This window comes from Oryctolagus cuniculus, chromosome 2 (genome assembly GCF_051225735.1).
Source record: "Oryctolagus cuniculus isolate XC-2025 breed Fujian yellow rabbit chromosome 2, ASM5122573v1, whole genome shotgun sequence".
Taxonomy (NCBI): Eukaryota; Metazoa; Chordata; class Mammalia; order Lagomorpha; family Leporidae; genus Oryctolagus; species Oryctolagus cuniculus.
This window is the reverse complement of record NC_142868.1, coordinates 122,286,721-122,303,787: the sequence shown is the minus strand read 5'-3', so window position 1 is coordinate 122,303,787 and position 17,067 is coordinate 122,286,721. Positions and strand designations below refer to the sequence as shown.

General features: G+C 47.2%; 1 protein-coding gene and 1 pseudogene across 1 annotated transcript; one reads left to right on the top strand and one right to left on the bottom strand.

Moving 5' to 3' along the window:
- Positions 1-304: 304 nt before the first annotated feature.
- LOC100339706 (alpha-galactosidase A pseudogene) lies at positions 305-8,578 on the bottom strand (annotated as a pseudogene).
- Positions 8,579-9,209: 631 nt separating this feature from the next.
- MAT2A (methionine adenosyltransferase 2A) lies at positions 9,210-16,281 on the top strand. Its single transcript, XM_051842703.3, has 9 exons — positions 9,210-9,406; positions 11,105-11,182; positions 11,271-11,393; positions 12,721-12,833; positions 12,915-13,058; positions 13,225-13,443; positions 13,593-13,775; positions 13,930-14,063; positions 14,678-16,281. The coding sequence occupies exons 1-9, from the start codon at positions 9,316-9,318 to the stop codon at positions 14,778-14,780; spliced, it is 1,188 nt and encodes a 395-aa protein (XP_051698663.2). The 5' UTR covers positions 9,210-9,315; the 3' UTR covers positions 14,781-16,281.
- The last annotated feature ends 786 nt before the right edge of the window (positions 16,282-17,067 follow it).

Sequence of the window (17,067 nt, the reverse complement as noted above, 5' to 3'; positions counted from 1 at the left end):
CAAGCACTTGGGACATCCTCCACTGCACTCCCGGGCCACAGCAGAGAGGACTGGAAGAGGGGCAACCGGGACAGAATCCGGCGCCCCAACCAGGACTAGAACCTGGAGTACTGGCGCCGCAGGCGGAGGATTAGCCTAGTGAGCTGCGGTGCCAGCCTATTGTATACGTTTTAACATATGCTTTTTTCATTTAGTTTGGCTTATTTCTTCCAGCAAAAGCAAAACAGCGCCCATGGGACTTAAGTCTGTAGGGCATGCATGGAAGCCCATGCTCCCTTTTCCTAGAGAGCAGCTATGTGAGGAGTCAGGCAGGGTTCCAGTCTGCCTCACCTAGGGAAGCAGTTAAGAGTGGGAGTGGGAGTGCCACCAGCTCCCCACAGGTGTATATAGCTACAGCCCAGGCCACATCTGAGAGGTCATTCCCACCCCTCAACTTGGTCTTCCTTTCTAAGCAGGTACCCCTGCTTGCCCACGGGGTCCTTATCCTGAAGTAGAGCTTCGGCTTGGGGGCTGATGTGTCAGAAATCATTAGATCCGAATAAAGGGACTGCCGCGCTAGCCCAGAGGGCCATCCGGGTTCCTTGCTGATCCCAGCTGAGGCCAAAGTTGCCAATCACAAACTTATCTGGGTCATTCCCACCTCCTGGTCCAGCGACATAATTCCCTGCTGTTAGAAGCTGTCTAGGCCACTCTTTACACTTTGTCAGGAATCATAAATGTCAGCAAAGTCTCGCCAGTCATGGCAGTGCTGTGTAACTGAGCTTACGTAAGGGCTGTCTGTAAAGGGGCCACTCACAGCAATGCAAAACGCGTCTGCCAGTCCTGTGCAGGGCCACCGTTATGCATGTATAACCGCATGCCGAATGTTCCATACTGTCACAGTAGCAACCGTAACATCTTAGCAGATCTACTTCCCGGTCAGCAATGTCACAGTATCCCAAACTCCCAGGGGAGCTTGTGCAGGTTTTATTTTCAATGTCTACCTAAATCCCTAGCTTCAGTCCTTTGCTGTGGACACAAGTAGCTGGGTGTTGATCCCACCAGGAAAGCGCTGTGCGTGTGCCTGAAGTCTCCCTCTGGAGTATCTCTGGGGAGCCATCCCATAGTCATCAGTGCAGAGCTACTCCTGACCTGCATTCTTCCAGTCATCTGCCAGCTGCCTGCAGAGCTGCGCGCTCCTCCATCTCAGGCCATTCTTGCATCAGTTTGAGAAAATAGTTCATATACATGTTGGGGGTTTGGAAATTGAACGCATTAATACTATCCATGTTCTGGGGCTGGTGTTGGGGCAGGAAACCTCTGCCTATAAGGCCAGCATCCCATATCAGAGTGCCAATTTGAGTCCCATCTGGCTTGTTTCTGATGTAGCTCCCTGCTGATGTGCTTGGAAAAGCAGCAACAAGGTAGCTCAAGTGCTTGGGTTCCTGCAGTCCACAAGGGAAGCCCAGAGGGCTCCTGGCTTCAGCCTAGCCTGGTCCCGACTGTTGCAGCCATTTGGGGAGTGAAGAAGTGGGTGGAAGATCTCTCTTTGCTCTTCTCTCTCTGTTACTCTGCCTTTCAAATATATATATATATATATATAAAGCCATCCACCTTTAGACAGACATGGAAAGCTTTCATGTCGCCCCAGGGGTGTCCTATCCCAGTTTGCAGATTACCGATCTAGGTTCCGGCTATTCAAAGTGTGGTCAACAGCCTAGCAGGATGAGCACCACCTGAGAGCTTGTCAGAACTGTGGGCTCTTGTTGAGTGCATAGCATAATGGCTCTCTGCATGATTTACTTGCACATTTAAGTTCAAGAACCCACTGCTTCCAGCAAAGGTGTTCATGGTCTAGAAAGGTAACACTTAATATTCTTACCATTGATTCAACCAACAATTGCTGGCCCAACAACCAATCATTGGCAGCTCTGGTTTCTCACTAGAATCACCTGGGTTGCCTTTCAAACCGCCTGTACCCTGTCCTAAACTCAGAGATACTTGACAGGGTCCAGGTGTCACTGATTTAAAAGGACCTCCATTGATTTTAATGTGCAACCAGGGCTGAGACCACGATGCTGTTCCTGTGAATTATCTACTTGAGAAATGTTGCCCATTACTCTACTCCTAGCTGGTGTAGTTTTCAAGAGACTCCAGAAAAATAACCTACTAGTTTTAATCTGCACATCACCTATTCCCAGAGAGTTGGGTTGATACCTTCAACCCAGCCGGCAGGCAGGAAGGAGGGTGCCAGCATTGGAGCCTGACCAGAGGAGCAGGCCTTTCGGGTGAGTGCTGTGCTGGGCCCACTCCCTTATGAGGGGTGCCGTGAGTCTTCCAGGATGTCATGCAGAGGGTGACATTTACTCCAGGCTAAGTTCAGGGACAAAAACCACAACTCTGCTCCCCAGCAGCTGAGAGGATCTTGACCTCCGACCTCCGTGAACACTGGTCATGAGCTAGTTTTTAACTCTTCTTCTGCCAGGCCTGTAATCGCAAAGCACAATCAAACCAAACCCTGCCCCCTCTCTTTTTTAAAAAGATTTATTTACCAAAAATATTTTATTTCACTTGAAAGGTAGAGCTACAGAGAGAGAGGGAGAGACAGAGTAAGAAAGAGAGAAAGAGATTTTTTTTTGATAGAGAGAGAAAAAAAGGTCTTTATCCGTTGTTTTACTCCCCAAATGGCTGCAGCAGCTGGATCTGGGCCAATCCAAAACCAGGAGCCTAGAGCTTCTTCTGGGTTTCCCATGTGGGTGCAGGGGCCCAAGCACTTGGGCCATCTTCTTATGCCTTCCCAGGTGCATTAGCAGAGTTGTATTGGAAATGGAGCAGTGGGAACTCTCAGCAGCACTGCAGACAGCAGCTTAACCCACTACACCACAATGCTGGCCTCAAGTAAACGAGATTATAGCAATACAAAGTATAGGGGCCGGCGTTGTGGGTAAAGCTGCCACCTGCAGTGCCAGCGTTGTGTATGGGTGCCAGTTCGAGTCCTGGGTGCTCCACTTCCAATCTGGCTCCCTGCTATGGCCTGTGAAAGCAGTGGAAGATGGCCCAAGTCCTTGGGCCCTGCACCCATGTAGGAGAGCTGGAAGAAGCTCCAGGCTAATGGCTTCAGATCAGCCCAGCTCTGGCTGTTGCAACCATTTAGAGAGTGAACCAGCCGATGGTATACCTCTCTCTCTCTCTCTAACTCTGCTTTCAAATAAATAAATAAATCTTTTTTTTTTTTTAAGAATACAAATGATTTAAGCTTCTTGGGGAACTGGGTATCCTGAGAACTGAAAAGTTATCCAAGTGTAGCAAAAACCTATAGCAAGTAGATAAAGTCTCTCTGCATTATGCAGGCAACACCACTGAGGGTGGGGCCACGTGCTCCCAGCTGCCCCACCCAATCAGCAGTCTCTGTCCTGAAGTATTTTTCTGTCCCTGGGTACAGCTGTGTCCTCCCAAGGGCAGAGACAGGCAAGATAAAGGATACAGAGGTTCCTGAGGATGGTCCCCCAGGAAGAGGGTTCGAATGTGAATGCTTAAACCCTGTACACCCCCATCTATGCCAGTATTAGAACTTTTGGAGAGGGGCTGGTGTTGTGGTATAGTAGGTAAAACCACTGCCTGCAACTCTAGCATCCCATATGGGTGCCAGTTCTTGTCCTGGCTGCTCTATTTCCAATACAGCTCCCTGCTAATGGCCTGAAAAAAAGAACATATATGGTTCAAGTATTGGGAACCTGCCACCCATGTAGGAGACCTGGATGAAGCTACTGGCTCCTGGCTTCAGCCCTGGCCATTGTAGCCATCTGGAGAGTGAACCAGCAGATGGAAGATCTCTCTCTCTCTCTCTCTCTCTCGCTCTCGCTCTCTGTAACTCTTTCAAATGAATAAATCTCTTTTTTTAAAAAATGGAGAAAATTTGGAGAGCATCATCAGCATCATGAAAGCTCCCCCATAGCTTTTCCCCAAACTGAAGAGCTAGAACACAGCAGGATTCTGCCTCTGACCTACCCACCCCCACCTCCCTGTCCTTAATTTTCCCCAAACTCTCTCTATAAATAAATTCATTCATTTCCCTGTCAGTGAAGTTGAGCATCTGTTCATGTTTATTGATAACTTGGATCTTCTTTTTGGTGAACTACTTAACACTCTTTTCCCCTAGTTTTCATTGGACTCTTTTTTTTTTCTTATCAATTAGTATTAACCCTTCTCGTGTGTTTTATAAATGTTTTCACCTATTCTCTGTCTTTGGGTATTACTTATACAATAATTTTTCATTTTTATGTTAAATTTATTGATCTTTTTTCTTTGACTTCTGTATATTGTCAATGTTATAAAAATATTCTTTGACCATTTTTCATGTCTCATGATGACAAAAATTGAAAATAGTAGTAATACCCAGCACTGGTAAAAGTTAGGAAATAATATTCACATACCTTGCTGATAATGTGAGTTTTGATAGTCATTTGGAAAGTAGTCTGGCTGTAACTATAGAATGTAAAACACATATATCCTTTGTCTAATCAGTCTCACTTCCAGAAATCTTTTCCATAAAAATACAAACAGTGGTTCACAAAAGTCTGTATGAAGATGTTAGGTTCAATAACATCTGTAGGACAGAAATGAGAAACAAACTTGAATGTCAACAAATAAGGTGGGGCTGGCACTGTGGCATAGGGGGTAAGGCTGCTGCCTGCAGTGCCGGCATCCCATATGGGTGCCGGTTCGAGTCCCGGCTGCTCCACTTCTGATCCAGTTCTCTGCTATGGCTTAGGAAAGTAGTAGAAGATGGCCCAAGTCCTTGGGCCCCTGTATTCATGTGGGAGACCTGGAAAAAGCTCTTGGCTCCTGCCTTCGGATTGGCACAGCACAGGCCATTGCAGCCAACTGGGGAGTGAACCAGTGGATGGAAGACCTTTCTACCTCTCCTTTTCTCTCTGTGTAACTCTGACTTTCAAATAAATAAAAAAATCTAAAAAAAAAAAAAAAATAAGGTAACAGTTGAATGGATTATATAGCAGAGTCATACTATATTTTACCCCTACACCCATGTGGGAGACCTGGAAGAAACTTCTGGCTTTGGCCTAGCCCAACCCTGGCTGTGCAGGCCATTTGGAGAGTGAACTAGTGGGTAGAAGATCTCTCTCTCTCTCTCTCTCTCTTTCTTCCTCTCTCTCTCTTTCTGTAACTCTGTCTTTCAAATAAATAAGTAAATCTTTTTTAAAAAAAATCATTTGGCAGCATATTAATGTATTTATTGGAGCAGAACTGCACACTTAAAAAGTTAAAACAACAAATGTAATGGTATATCTATTTTACCACAATTTTTTAAAAAAGGAGGAACAAAAAGAATGATTTATGCCTCTATATCCTGGAGAGGTGGTCATGAAAATTGCTAAGAGAAAACTGTAGGGCCAGTGCTTTGGCACAGTGAGTTAAGTCACCACCTGCAGCCCTGGCATCCCATATGGGTGCCAGTTCAAGTCCCGGCTGCTCCACTTCTGATCCAGCTCCCTGCGAATGCACCTGGGAAGGCAGCAGCAGATGGCCCAACCGTTGGGCCCTGGTCACGCACGTGGGTGATCCAGATGAAGCTCCTGGCTCCTGGCTTTGGACTGGCCCAGCCCTTGCCATTGGGCCATTTGGGGAGTGAACCAACAGATGGAAAATCTCTCTTTCTGTCCCTCCTTCTCTAACTCTGTCTTTCAAATAAACAAATAAGTCTTGTTTAAAAAAAGAGAGAAATCCATGTTTCTCTGAATGATAAACCTCAAATATGCACAAATATGTGCGCACACATGTGTGTAGATGTGTATGTTCACAGCAAAAGATATGGAAAGTGCGGACCAAAATGTTATGATTAATTACCTCATGGAGTGTGAAATATTTATCTATAAAAAGGGGAATGAATTTAGGACAGAGACCCAGGCTGATTTGATACATGACCTACATGCTAGTTTCTTCACCCATAAAAAAGGAGAAATAAATGGTAACTGCCTCACTGGAGTTGTTGTGAGTAGATACTGTAACTGCCTATCACAACTGTAGCTATTGTTATCAGTGGCCCAGGGTCCTCTTCGCTCTCTCTTGTGCATTTGTCCATCCCATGTCTTCATAAGGACTGTAAAAACATTTAAATATCCAGGGGGAAAAACAGAAATAAAAGCAAAAGACAAAACAACCTAAAAATGAGGGGAGATTCACGTCATATTTGTTTCTGAGTGTTTGCTGTCTGGGTTACAAATACTAGTTATGCAATTCCAATTTTGCCTCTTTAGCAGGACTAATGTTAAATGTATGTTCTCTGGGCTGAGAAATATGGAGCTCCTAAGCAGTGGTTAGATTTTTTCCAATGTGCTTTACAGCCTTTCGCGTTCAATAAATCTCATTAATGGTAAATATGAAATAAACCAATAGCTACTCCTGGCTTATTTTACCCTTAGGGCACTAGTCAATGAAATCAGAAATCTCATTCCTCCCAGAACAGGATGGCCATGTGCTTCTCTGTTAGTAAAGACGTCGCAATGTTATTCGTCACAGCGCTTCTGACTAAAACTAAGCAGGGCCTTTTTCCACGGGTGTCCCCTGATCACGAGGGTCTCATTCCCTGCTTCCTTCTCCCATTCTTTGTGTTCATTCACCTTCTGCCCTTCCTCTCTTCTCTCCCCTGCAACAAACGTTCGCAAGCAGCTTATGTGTGCCAGGCGTTTAGCAGCAAAGCTTGAGGAACACAGACCAGCTTCTCATCATGGAGTCTATAATTCTAACTGGGAGCTGGGGACATTCACCAGATACGCAGCACATCTGTCACTTCCAACTGTTCTTAGTAACATGAAGGCAAACACAGGATACTGTGAGAAATGTGTGTAGGTGAGGGCTTTAGCCAGGAAGCGGCAGGTGAGCGGGGACGGAGAGGGCCGAGACGAGTTAGTCAGCCAGGCACCTTCCCTCAGGTGGAGCTTGGACAGGGTTGAGAGCAGGACTGTGTCTGTATGTGGGGCTGCTCATAGTGTTTGGGAGACGGGAAGGGCAAAATGAGTGACCATGCTTGTTTTGCACTAATCAATACATCTGACTGTTACTAACCAAAAGAAATCCCAAGTAGGAGACAGAAAGAGGGGAGCATGATGCAAGAGGAGGTTGACAAAGACAGCCAGATCACACTCAGCCCTTTCAGGGCAAGTAGGGATGGTGATCTTCATCCTGACAGCACATGGAGAGCCCCTGAAAGTTACTTACCGGCATTATAGCTGATATTTTTCTGCTAACGTTTAAAGCAAAAATATGCTAGTCTTTTTCGAATGTTGACTGCGCTGTGCTAGTTAATTTGCACAATTTTATCTATTCCTTCAAACAGTCCTATGATGATAGCATTACTATCCCAAGTTTACAGACTGAGGGCACTGAGGTATACAGAAGTTCGATTGCTCAAGACTGTTAATAAGTGGCAAGGGCATGGCTCCCAACCCCCACTCAGCCACTTTACTGCCTTTACTGGGAGCGAGAAAGAACAGTAGGCAAGCAAGTAGATACAGCAGATTCTAATCTCCTTGGCAGGAACGGCCCCACTGCGGAGTTGGTAGCATAGGGGTATCGGGGTCTAATGAGCTAATCACTGAATTTAGCTAATCCCCTTGTTCTCTCTGTTAATAAAATCCTTTTAATTATGTTCTGGCTTCCCATATGGATTTTTCTGCTGGGAGATAATGCACTGACCAGCCTACACACGCATTTTGTTGCAGTTGACAATTTTATTACTCATTGTGAGTTAATAAATTGGCATCCTGCTTTTAAAAGCGATGAATTAACATTAAAACAAACAAAAAAACTATGAAACTCTGACACAGTCATTTTTCCACGGTGAGCTTGAAAAGTAAAAGCCAACAAATGAAGATAACAAGGCTTTTGTCTCTTCTTGCTTTTCTTGCTGCCTGCTGCGAGTGACCACGGATGAGCCCGTTATTAATCTTCTTTGTCCCAGCCCAAGAGCCTCCTTTGTTTCCCAGGGATCCTTTGGGCGAGTCCCACCTTTCCTCTCCGCTGAGGAGTCACCGTCCCAGGCCGCCCCTGGCACCCTGGGCACGCGCAGCCCCCCACCAGCCTGCACCGGGGTGCCACCCGTCCTCGCTGCGGCTCCCTTTTGGTGGGGACTCTAAGCAGTCGGTTCTCGACTCCCTACTCCTTGCTGGCTTCAGTCTTGTTTTTGCTCTTTTTCCTTCTCCAGAATTCCTTTCATGGGTAAAACGAGGGCACCCGCAGGTGATCATTTTAAAGTGAAAGTTTCACGCTGCAGCTCTGCAGCAGCACATTCAAGGGCTTGGCTAAGGCCCTGCCCCCAAGGGAAAGAACTAGCCCCCTCGACCGGGGCTGAAATGACGCGGCAAACAATTCTTTCTCTTTCAAAGGCACAGGAAAGACCGGGCCACGGCAGCCTGGTGAGCGGCCTCCTTTCTCTCCGACGAAGAAGAGGCCAGAGCGTGGCCTCGCTGTGGCGTCGACGAAGGCTGAGGGTGCCTCTAACACACTTTCGCGGGGGGGATGGGCTGGAGCGGCAATTGTTCAAATCGGTGACAGCACGGTTATTAATCAGCTCTCCAGCCATTTTCGCCAGAGCCACTAACCAAGAGATTGCTGGCTGGGCCGGGGCCCCTCAGAATTTCTAGCTGCCTGCCGCGAGCTGGGTGGGGTGGATAAGAAGCGTATTTTTTTTGGTCACTCAAGATGGCCACTTCCACACGCCTAAGAGCCCATGGGCTGCCTGTCACCAGACCCTAAATTAGCCGGGGCGGCGGGAAAGACCCTCGCCCAAAAGCCTTAGCACAAAACCTCGGCGGTTCCCGCCGCCACCACCGGGGGGCGCAACCCGGCGGAGAAGCAGCGCAGCCAACGGTCGGGAGGGAGGTGCCATTTCACAGCACAGGGGACCCGTGCCATAAAGCCCTGGTCGCTCTGCCTCTCCCACCGCGAAGACTCAGGATATTCACGTTTCCACGTACTCCACCGCCTATATACACACAGCTTCCTAAGATGGCTAACTACGCGAGTGCCTCCGCTCCCTCGCCTCCCCCCGCCTCGCACAGTGGTTCAGCCCGGGCTCCGCTCGGCGCACCCCGCCTTCCCCGGCCGCCCCCCGCGCGTGTGGTGCATTGGCGCGCGGCGCCGAGGGGCGGGGCCCGGGGCGGGCGCGCGCGGGCGCCGCGCTATAAATACTGGGCCGCGCCGGCCGTCGCCTCGTTTGCTCCGCGCCGGCCGTCAGCCTTCGGTAGAACGCAGTTGCTGCCTCGCTGCCGCTCGCTTGCCTCAACGCCACCGCCTTCATCCTCCGCCACCGTCGCCAACATGAACGGGCAGCTCAACGGCTTCCACGAGGCGTTCATTGAGGAGGGCACGTTCCTGTTCACCTCCGAGTCTGTGGGGGAAGGCCACCCAGGTGAGGGGCCTGGGCCCGGAGCCGAGGGCGGGAGGGGCGGGGCTGGGGCCGCACGGAGGCCCGCCGGCCGGACCCGCTGGTCAGCGGCGCCCGCGCGGCTCGCCCCTGGCCGCCGGGCGGTGGGGGGAGAACGGCGGCTGCGCGTTTTTCCTCGTGGCGCTGCCGGTGCCGAGCGCGTGGCCGCCCCTCCCCTCCCCCCGCCCATCCGGCCGCGCGCTCCGGCATGCGGAAGATTCCAGAAAACGTGCAGGGCGGGGGCCGCGGCCGCTCGTGGGCTGGCTCCGGGCGGGCATTCTTGTCTCCTCTCGGCGCTGCGGCCCGAAAGCCCTCGAGTGGGCGACCCGCCCCGCAGGCTCGCGGCCGGCCTCGGGAGCGCGCGCCCCGCATTGCAGCGGCGACCACGTGTCCGCCGCCGCGTGTGGCGGCGCCCGGGCCTGGGGCTGGGGGCGCGGGCTCGGGGTCTCCCCACGCCCGCGAGACGATGGCCGTGCCCTTAGGCGGCAGCGGCCTTGGCGTCAAGGTGACAGCCTCCGACTAAATATAGCGCGCGGTGGAGGCGGCAGCCCTTATTTGGGCGCGGTGGGGAGGCTGGGGAGGCTGAATGAAGCGGGAGCTGCCATTGCGTGGGGTTTCCTTTTAAAGGCTTTGGGGCCGACCGTCGGGCGAGGTCCTCCTCCACGTTCCTTTCTCGGGGCTTTGTCCACGGCGCCGCCATGATAGGGGCCACTTTGCACGTGAGCGAGGGAAGCGCCCCTAGGAACTGTCGCTCTTGGGCAGAGCACGTCACCTAATACAGATAATGACTGTGCTGCCCTTAAAGTGACCACGATAACGTGGTGTCTAGTCTGATGGCGTAAGGATCTGTTTCTCTGCAGGCGCCAGTGCTGCGCTGAGCGCCCACAGGCGAGCGAGTGGCAGCAAAGGACAGACGCGAGCCGGGGATCCGTGATGGAGGCCGGCTGTTCCGGCTGTGGCTTTCTTGTTTCTGTTGACCCAGCTTTTACAAGTTACAGGCTTTTAAAAACAGTTTGTTCATAAGTCTGGATTTTGGTCGCCATTCCCACTAACAGCTGAAGACAAGGATTCAGAATACATTTGGGCATGTTTTTTTCTGGAGAGCTCTAACAGAACCAAATAAGTGCTTACTCCCATTGTTCATAAAGTTAATATTTCCTGTCAGTTGTTTAGTTCTAATTCTGTTGCCCAAATTGGTGATCCTTAAATTAGGGCAACAGCTTGACAGGTGGTCTTAGTTATCCTAGACCCCAGGTGTGCGGGGGTTAAGAGGTGCTCTTGAATGTTGTAAAGGGAACTGTTTCTTTAAAGATACCACTGTTTTCTACTTTAACCTGATTAATTGGTTACAGGTCAACGGTGAAAATTGCTTTGCTTATGAGCTTAATTTTTCAAAACATTTGAAATATTTTTGAGATGGGACTGGAGTCGGTCGGATATAAATTTATGTATCATAATGGAGTAAGATGTGTTAAATATGCAGTGTTTTGCTGGATTATCTGAATTGGTGAGCTTGCACAACTATCTTTAAGACTGTGGTGTCAAGTTTTCAAGTAATAGGCAGCACTACCTCCAACACCTATTCAAGCAAATGGTTCTGCTAAAGCAGTGCTGAAGAGCTCGGAAGGGGCATGACCTACTTAACAGAAACTTAAAGTGAGTCGGGAATTTGTTTTTTTCCAGATAAAATCTGTGACCAGATCAGTGATGCCGTCCTTGATGCCCACCTCCAGCAGGACCCTGATGCCAAAGTGGCATGCGGTAGGTTTGGAATATGTGCTTGCATGTCAGCTGGAGAAAAGTAACCTCAGGAAAAAAATGTTTTGAGTGTGGGCCTTTCTCTTCTTAGAAACCGTTGCTAAAACTGGCATGATCCTTCTTGCTGGAGAGATCACATCCAGAGCTGCTGTGGACTACCAGAAAGTGGTTCGTGAGGCCATTAAACACATTGGATATGATGATTCTTCCAAAGGTACATTTTAATGATTTGGTCTGAGCTCGTTTTTTGATACTGCTAGTGAAAGTTGAAGACTATTTAACAGTGTTTGATAAACCCTGAGTTTTACTATTTTGTTCCAGCTATATTCCATTCTCTAAAAAGTGTGATGTTGTAGGTGTACAGTGCCCCCCTTAGCCTTCATCCATTGCAAGTGTTCACCCTCCACTTGTGAGTGCCTGGAAACTCAATACAGGACTTTTTTTTTTTTTTTTTTTTTTAAAGATTTATTTGAAAGAATTACAGAGTGAGAGGTCTTCCATCCTTTAGTTCACTCCCCAAATGACTGCAATGGCCAGAGCTGAGCTGATCTGATTAGGAGCTCCTTCCGGGTCTCCCACGTGGGTGCAGGGCCATAGCAGAGAGCCGGATTGGAAGTGGAGCAGCTGGGACTCAAACCAGCGCCCATATGGGATGCTGGCACTGCAGGCCAGAGCTTTAACACACAGTGCTGGCCTCCAGATTTTCAGGATTACTGCTCTTGTGCTTTGGATATCTAAAAACTGTTTTGAGATAGGGTGTTTGGTACAATAATTAAGATGCTTCTTGCATACATCGTGAGTGCTTGGCTCTATCTCCAGCTCTGCTGCAATCCAGCTTCCTGCTGATTGCACCCTGAAAGCTGTGGTGATAGCTCAAGTTCTGGTCTCAGCTTCAGCTTGATCTAACCTTCCCTGTTGCAGGAATTTGGGGAGTCAATGAACAATGGGAAATCTCTTATTTTTCAGATGTTTAAAAATTGGATTATGAGTGATAGGAAGTAGCATAGGGCATGGATACAATGGAAGAAGGGCTAATTAACATCCTTGTGCAGCCCAAGATTTTTTTTTCCTTAAAGGTTATGGTTATTTGAAAGGCAGAGCAATAGGTGTTCACCTGCTGGTTCACTTCCCAGATTCCCACAACAGCCAGGCCTGAGCCAGGAGCTCCGCCCTGGTTTCCCACATGGCTGGCATGGGCCCAAAGTACTCATCATCTGCTGCCTTCCCAGGCATATAAATGGAAAGCTGGACTGGAAGCAGAATATAGCAATGCTGCCCTCCTATACTGGGCTCCTGGCATGAAGTGGCTGTAACCCACTGCTGTGATGGCAACTCAGGATTTCATCACACTATACAGCATACAGTAAAAACTATTTCTGGAATTTTCTGTGTAACATTTTTAGGTGGTGGTTGGACATGGGTAATGTAAAGTAGAAACTGCAGTTAAGATACTGCATCTGTTTTCTTTTTTGCAGTATTTAGAATTCTAAATAGAAGGTAGTGCTATGACTTTTTTTCCTAAACAAGCTTTTTATTTATAGGATTTGACTATAAGACTTGTAATGTGCTGGTAGCCTTGGAACAACAGTCACCAGATATCGCTCAAGGTGTTCACCTTGACCGGAATGAGGAGGACATTGGTGCAGGAGACCAGGTAACTTGGTAGAGGTTGTTTACATCTCTACTAATGTTAAATCCTGCAGCCTTGATCACATTAGTGATTTTCTCTTTTCAGGGTTTAATGTTTGGATATGCCACTGATGAAACGGAGGAGTGTATGCCTTTAACCATTGTCTTAGCACATAAGCTCAATGCCAAACTGGCTGAACTGCGCCGCAATGGCACTTTGCCTTGGTTACGCCCAGATTCTAAAACTCAAGTAAGTGATCATAAAGCTAAACTGTCTCTCATATATGCAATCCATAGTTGTTGAATTATAGCTAATTGGAAAATAGCATTTGTCTTAAGTCTCACTTAAGTAGAGAACCAAGAACAAAGCTATTGTGTAGTGCACTGGGGTTCTGATGACCTGTGTTGCCTTTAAGGTGACCGTGCAGTATATGCAGGATCGAGGTGCTGTGCTTCCCATCAGAGTCCACACGATAGTTATATCTGTTCAGCATGATGAAGAAGTTTGTCTTGATGAGATGAGGGATGCCCTAAAGGAGAAGGTCATCAAAGCTGTTGTACCTGCAAAATATCTTGATGAGGACACTATCTACCACCTGCAGCCAAGTGGCAGATTTGTTATTGGCGGGCCTCAGGTAATGTCTTGGGTTAATTAACAAACGCTGGCTGCCTCCACCTTTTGTCTAGGCTCTCTGAGGCCTACGTGTGCATCTTCTGAGGATACTTGCTTGGGTTATAGAGGTAAGAAGTGGGCATAAAGTGACTTTAAATCCTGTCATTTCAGGGTGATGCAGGATTGACTGGCCGGAAAATCATTGTGGACACTTATGGTGGTTGGGGAGCTCATGGAGGTGGTGCCTTTTCAGGAAAGGATTATACCAAGGTGGACCGCTCAGCTGCTTATGCTGCTCGTTGGGTGGCAAAATCCCTTGTTAAAGGAGGTCTGTGCAGGAGGGTTCTTGTTCAGGTATATATACTCTTACATTATACGTAATTGGAGTGATTCAAACTCATAGGTGGGGAGGGTCTCATAATATTTAACCAGCTTGTCTCTTGTTATGCCAGAATGCAAGTGTGTGGTCTTCTAATCACTGACTCTTATAACATTTGAATCCCTTTAGGTCTCTTATGCTATTGGAGTTTCTCATCCATTGTCTATCTCCATTTTCCATTATGGTACCTCTCAGAAGAGTGAGAGAGAGCTATTAGAGATTGTGAAGAAGAATTTTGATCTGCGCCCTGGGGTCATTGTCAGGTAAAGATGGTAAAGCCTATTGCTAGTGAAAAACATTGAGGCTGTGTCAGTATGCACACACACACATGCATATACTAAATCTAAGTAAGGATGTAAAAGTATGAAAAGGTGCTCCACTGAGGAAACACAATCCTAGAACATGTTGATGTTTTAAACTGTCTTCAGGAGATGGCTGAGTTGAGGAATCTAAAATTAGTGTTCAGTGGTTTAGACTAACCACCTCAGAAAATCTTCCACATTTGATATTAGACTTTACTCATCTAAGGGTGTTCACATTAAGAACTTGATAAATGGGATGTTTAGGACTGTTAAAAAGAAAAACATAGTGGACAGTGAGATCTTGGTAAGTATTCCATGATTACATCTCAGAATAATGACAAAAGTTTTCATATCTTTTGAGCCAGGGATGGAAAAATAAGAACTGTAGTTACTAATAAGGACTGTGCAAGGAGTTTGGACACGAGGGAAGTAACACTTCTGCCGCAAACTTTTTTCCTAGCATACCCCAGAGAACTGAACTCATTTGCCAGAGCTCTTGAAAATGAGTCTTGCTGATTGTTTTGCTTTACTTTAATTCAATGCTACATATTAAGTTACGGACTTGTATATTCCAGGGATCTGGATCTGAAGAAGCCAATTTATCAGAGGACTGCAGCCTATGGCCACTTTGGTAGGGACAGCTTCCCATGGGAAGTGCCCAAAAAGCTTAAATACTGAAAGTGTTAGCCTTTTTTCCCCAGACTTGTTGGCGTAGGCTACAGAGAAGCCTTCAAGCTCTGAGGGAAAGGGCCCTTCTTCCTAAATTATCCTGTCCTCTTTCAGCTCCTGATCAGTTGCAGTCACTCTATAGTCAATGACATGAATTCTAGCCTTTGTTGGGACTGTAAGTTGGGCTTGCTATTCTGTCCCTAGGTGTTTTGTTCACCATTATAATGAATTTAGTGAGCATAGGTGATCCATGTAACTGCCTAGAAACAACACTGTAGTAAATAATGCTTTGAAATTGAACCTTTGTGCCCTATCACCCAACCCTCCAAAGTCCTAATTGCATTGACTTCCCCACCAGATGCTGAAAATGTCCTTGTAATGTGCACGTAAAGTATTTGTAGTTCCACTCTAGCCTCTGTCTGGCAATGCCACAACCCTGTCAGCATGAATTTGTAATGTCTTGAGCTCTATTATGAATGTGAAGCCCTCCCTTATCCTCCCTGTAACTCAATCCGTCTCTAATTATGTAGCTCTTTGTCAGGGAGTGTTCCCTATCCAATCAATCTTGCATGTAACGCAAGTTCCAGTTGGAGCTCTAGCCTGACATAAGAAAAAGGCAGTTACCATTAAACCATCTCCCTGGTGCTCATGCTCTAACGGCCACCTCTAACAGCACCAAATCAAATCTCTCCACTGTCAGCTATCTTTTGGAGGACGTACGTAATAAGGTTTTTATTTAGTACACCAATCCTATGCATGGTTTCAGCACTAGCCAAACCTCACCAACTCCTAGCTCTAGCAAACAGGCACTTGGAACCCTTGTGACGTCATACAGAGAAGTCACAGGGCAGTCCCCAAAGGTCTGTAGGTTGCACACTTTGGTACCAGATAACTTTTTTTTTCTTTATAAGAAAGACCGAGTACTCCACACTGCACAATAACTCCTCCCAGGGTTTTAACTTTGTTTTATTTTCAAAACCAGGTCCAATGAGCTTTCTGAACAGCTGGTGTGGCTACAGAGAAACCAGCTTCCTTCAGAGAGCAGTGCTTTTGGCGGGGAGGAGGCAATCCCTTCATACTTGAACATTTTCTAATTGCTTATTTATTGTATTCTGGGGGATGGCGTAAGTACAGAGAAGCCATCTCCTCAGATGGCAGCTTTTAAAAGATTTTTCTTTCTCTCTCAACACCATGATTCCTTTAACAACATGTTTCCAGCATTCCCAGGTAGGCCAAGGTGTCCTACAGAAAAACCTTGGGTTAGACCTACAGGGGGTCTGGCTGGTGTTACCGGAAGGGAGGGCAGAGCTGGTGCGGCTGGCCATGGAGAAAGCGGACTTGGCTGGTGTGGTACAGAGAAGCCAGCTTGTTTACATGCTTCATCCATGACTGCTTGCCCTAAGCAGAAAGTGCCTTTCAGGATCTATTTTTGGAGGTTTATTACGTATGTCTGGTTCTCAATTCCAACAGTTTAATGAAGATCTAAATAAAATGCTAGGTTCTACCTTAACTGTGTCCACCGTTTTTTTTTTTCTAAAAAGTATTGTGGTATAAACACTGCTCATGTCACCTTTACCTGGAACAACTGTAATCCTACCCATATTTCAGAAAAATCACCTCAATCCTTGGACATGCTGTGCAAGCAATTATTAGGTTTACAGTCCTGTCCCAGGCACTAGTTTTGTTTGGAAGCTCCCTGAGGGATCCAGGTGTTGAAGAGGATTAATAGTAAAGCAGCCCGGCTGAAGGCGCAGGGCCTGATCTTCAATGTAACCCTTTTATTACTGAAAAGTCCAGTTTTCTATTGACCTCATGCCACCCCAACATTTTTCTTGAGAAAGGCAGCATACTTACATGTACAGTTACATGTAATTGTTCCAAGGTGAAGACCCATTTTTCCCTATCAGTCTGCAAGGGGTTAGAACAAGGAAATAGGGAAAACCAGTGCTCCATGTTTATGACTGTACTACACTGAATGCTCCCAGTGTCTGAAGACCAGTATTGCAAAGTGATCATGAAGACATTTAAAGATGGTAGCCTGATCCTGATCTGTCGCTGAAAGAACACAGGTTAATGAAGGTGAAAACGTTCACAGGGTAGGTACACTGCAGGTGGTGTTGAAAGGATTTGGCAATTGGGTGTAGGGAGAATGGGAAGATAAATGTCTGAGTTGGGGATAGTGGTAGGGGTAGACTGAGTCTACCTTGGGACCACTGTCCAAAGAGGAGGGAAAAGAGTGGAAGAAGTTAATGACAATACCTATTTATTGCCAGGCTGTGCTGGGGGAGGGACCCTT

What these genes read in the sequence shown, in the direction of transcription:
- MAT2A (XM_051842703.3), top strand. Translation starts at nt 9,316, where the DNA reads ATGAACGGGCAGCTCAACGGCTTCCACGAGGCGTTCATTGAGGAGGGC. An exon ending in TGTGGGGGAAGGCCACCCAG is followed by an intron (nt 9,407 to 11,104) that starts GTGAGGGGCCTG and finishes GTTTTTTTCCAG; the next exon opens with ATAAAATCTGTGACCAGATC. An exon ending in ATATGATGATTCTTCCAAAG is followed by an intron (nt 11,394 to 12,720) that starts GTACATTTTAAT and finishes TTTTATTTATAG; the next exon opens with GATTTGACTATAAGACTTGT.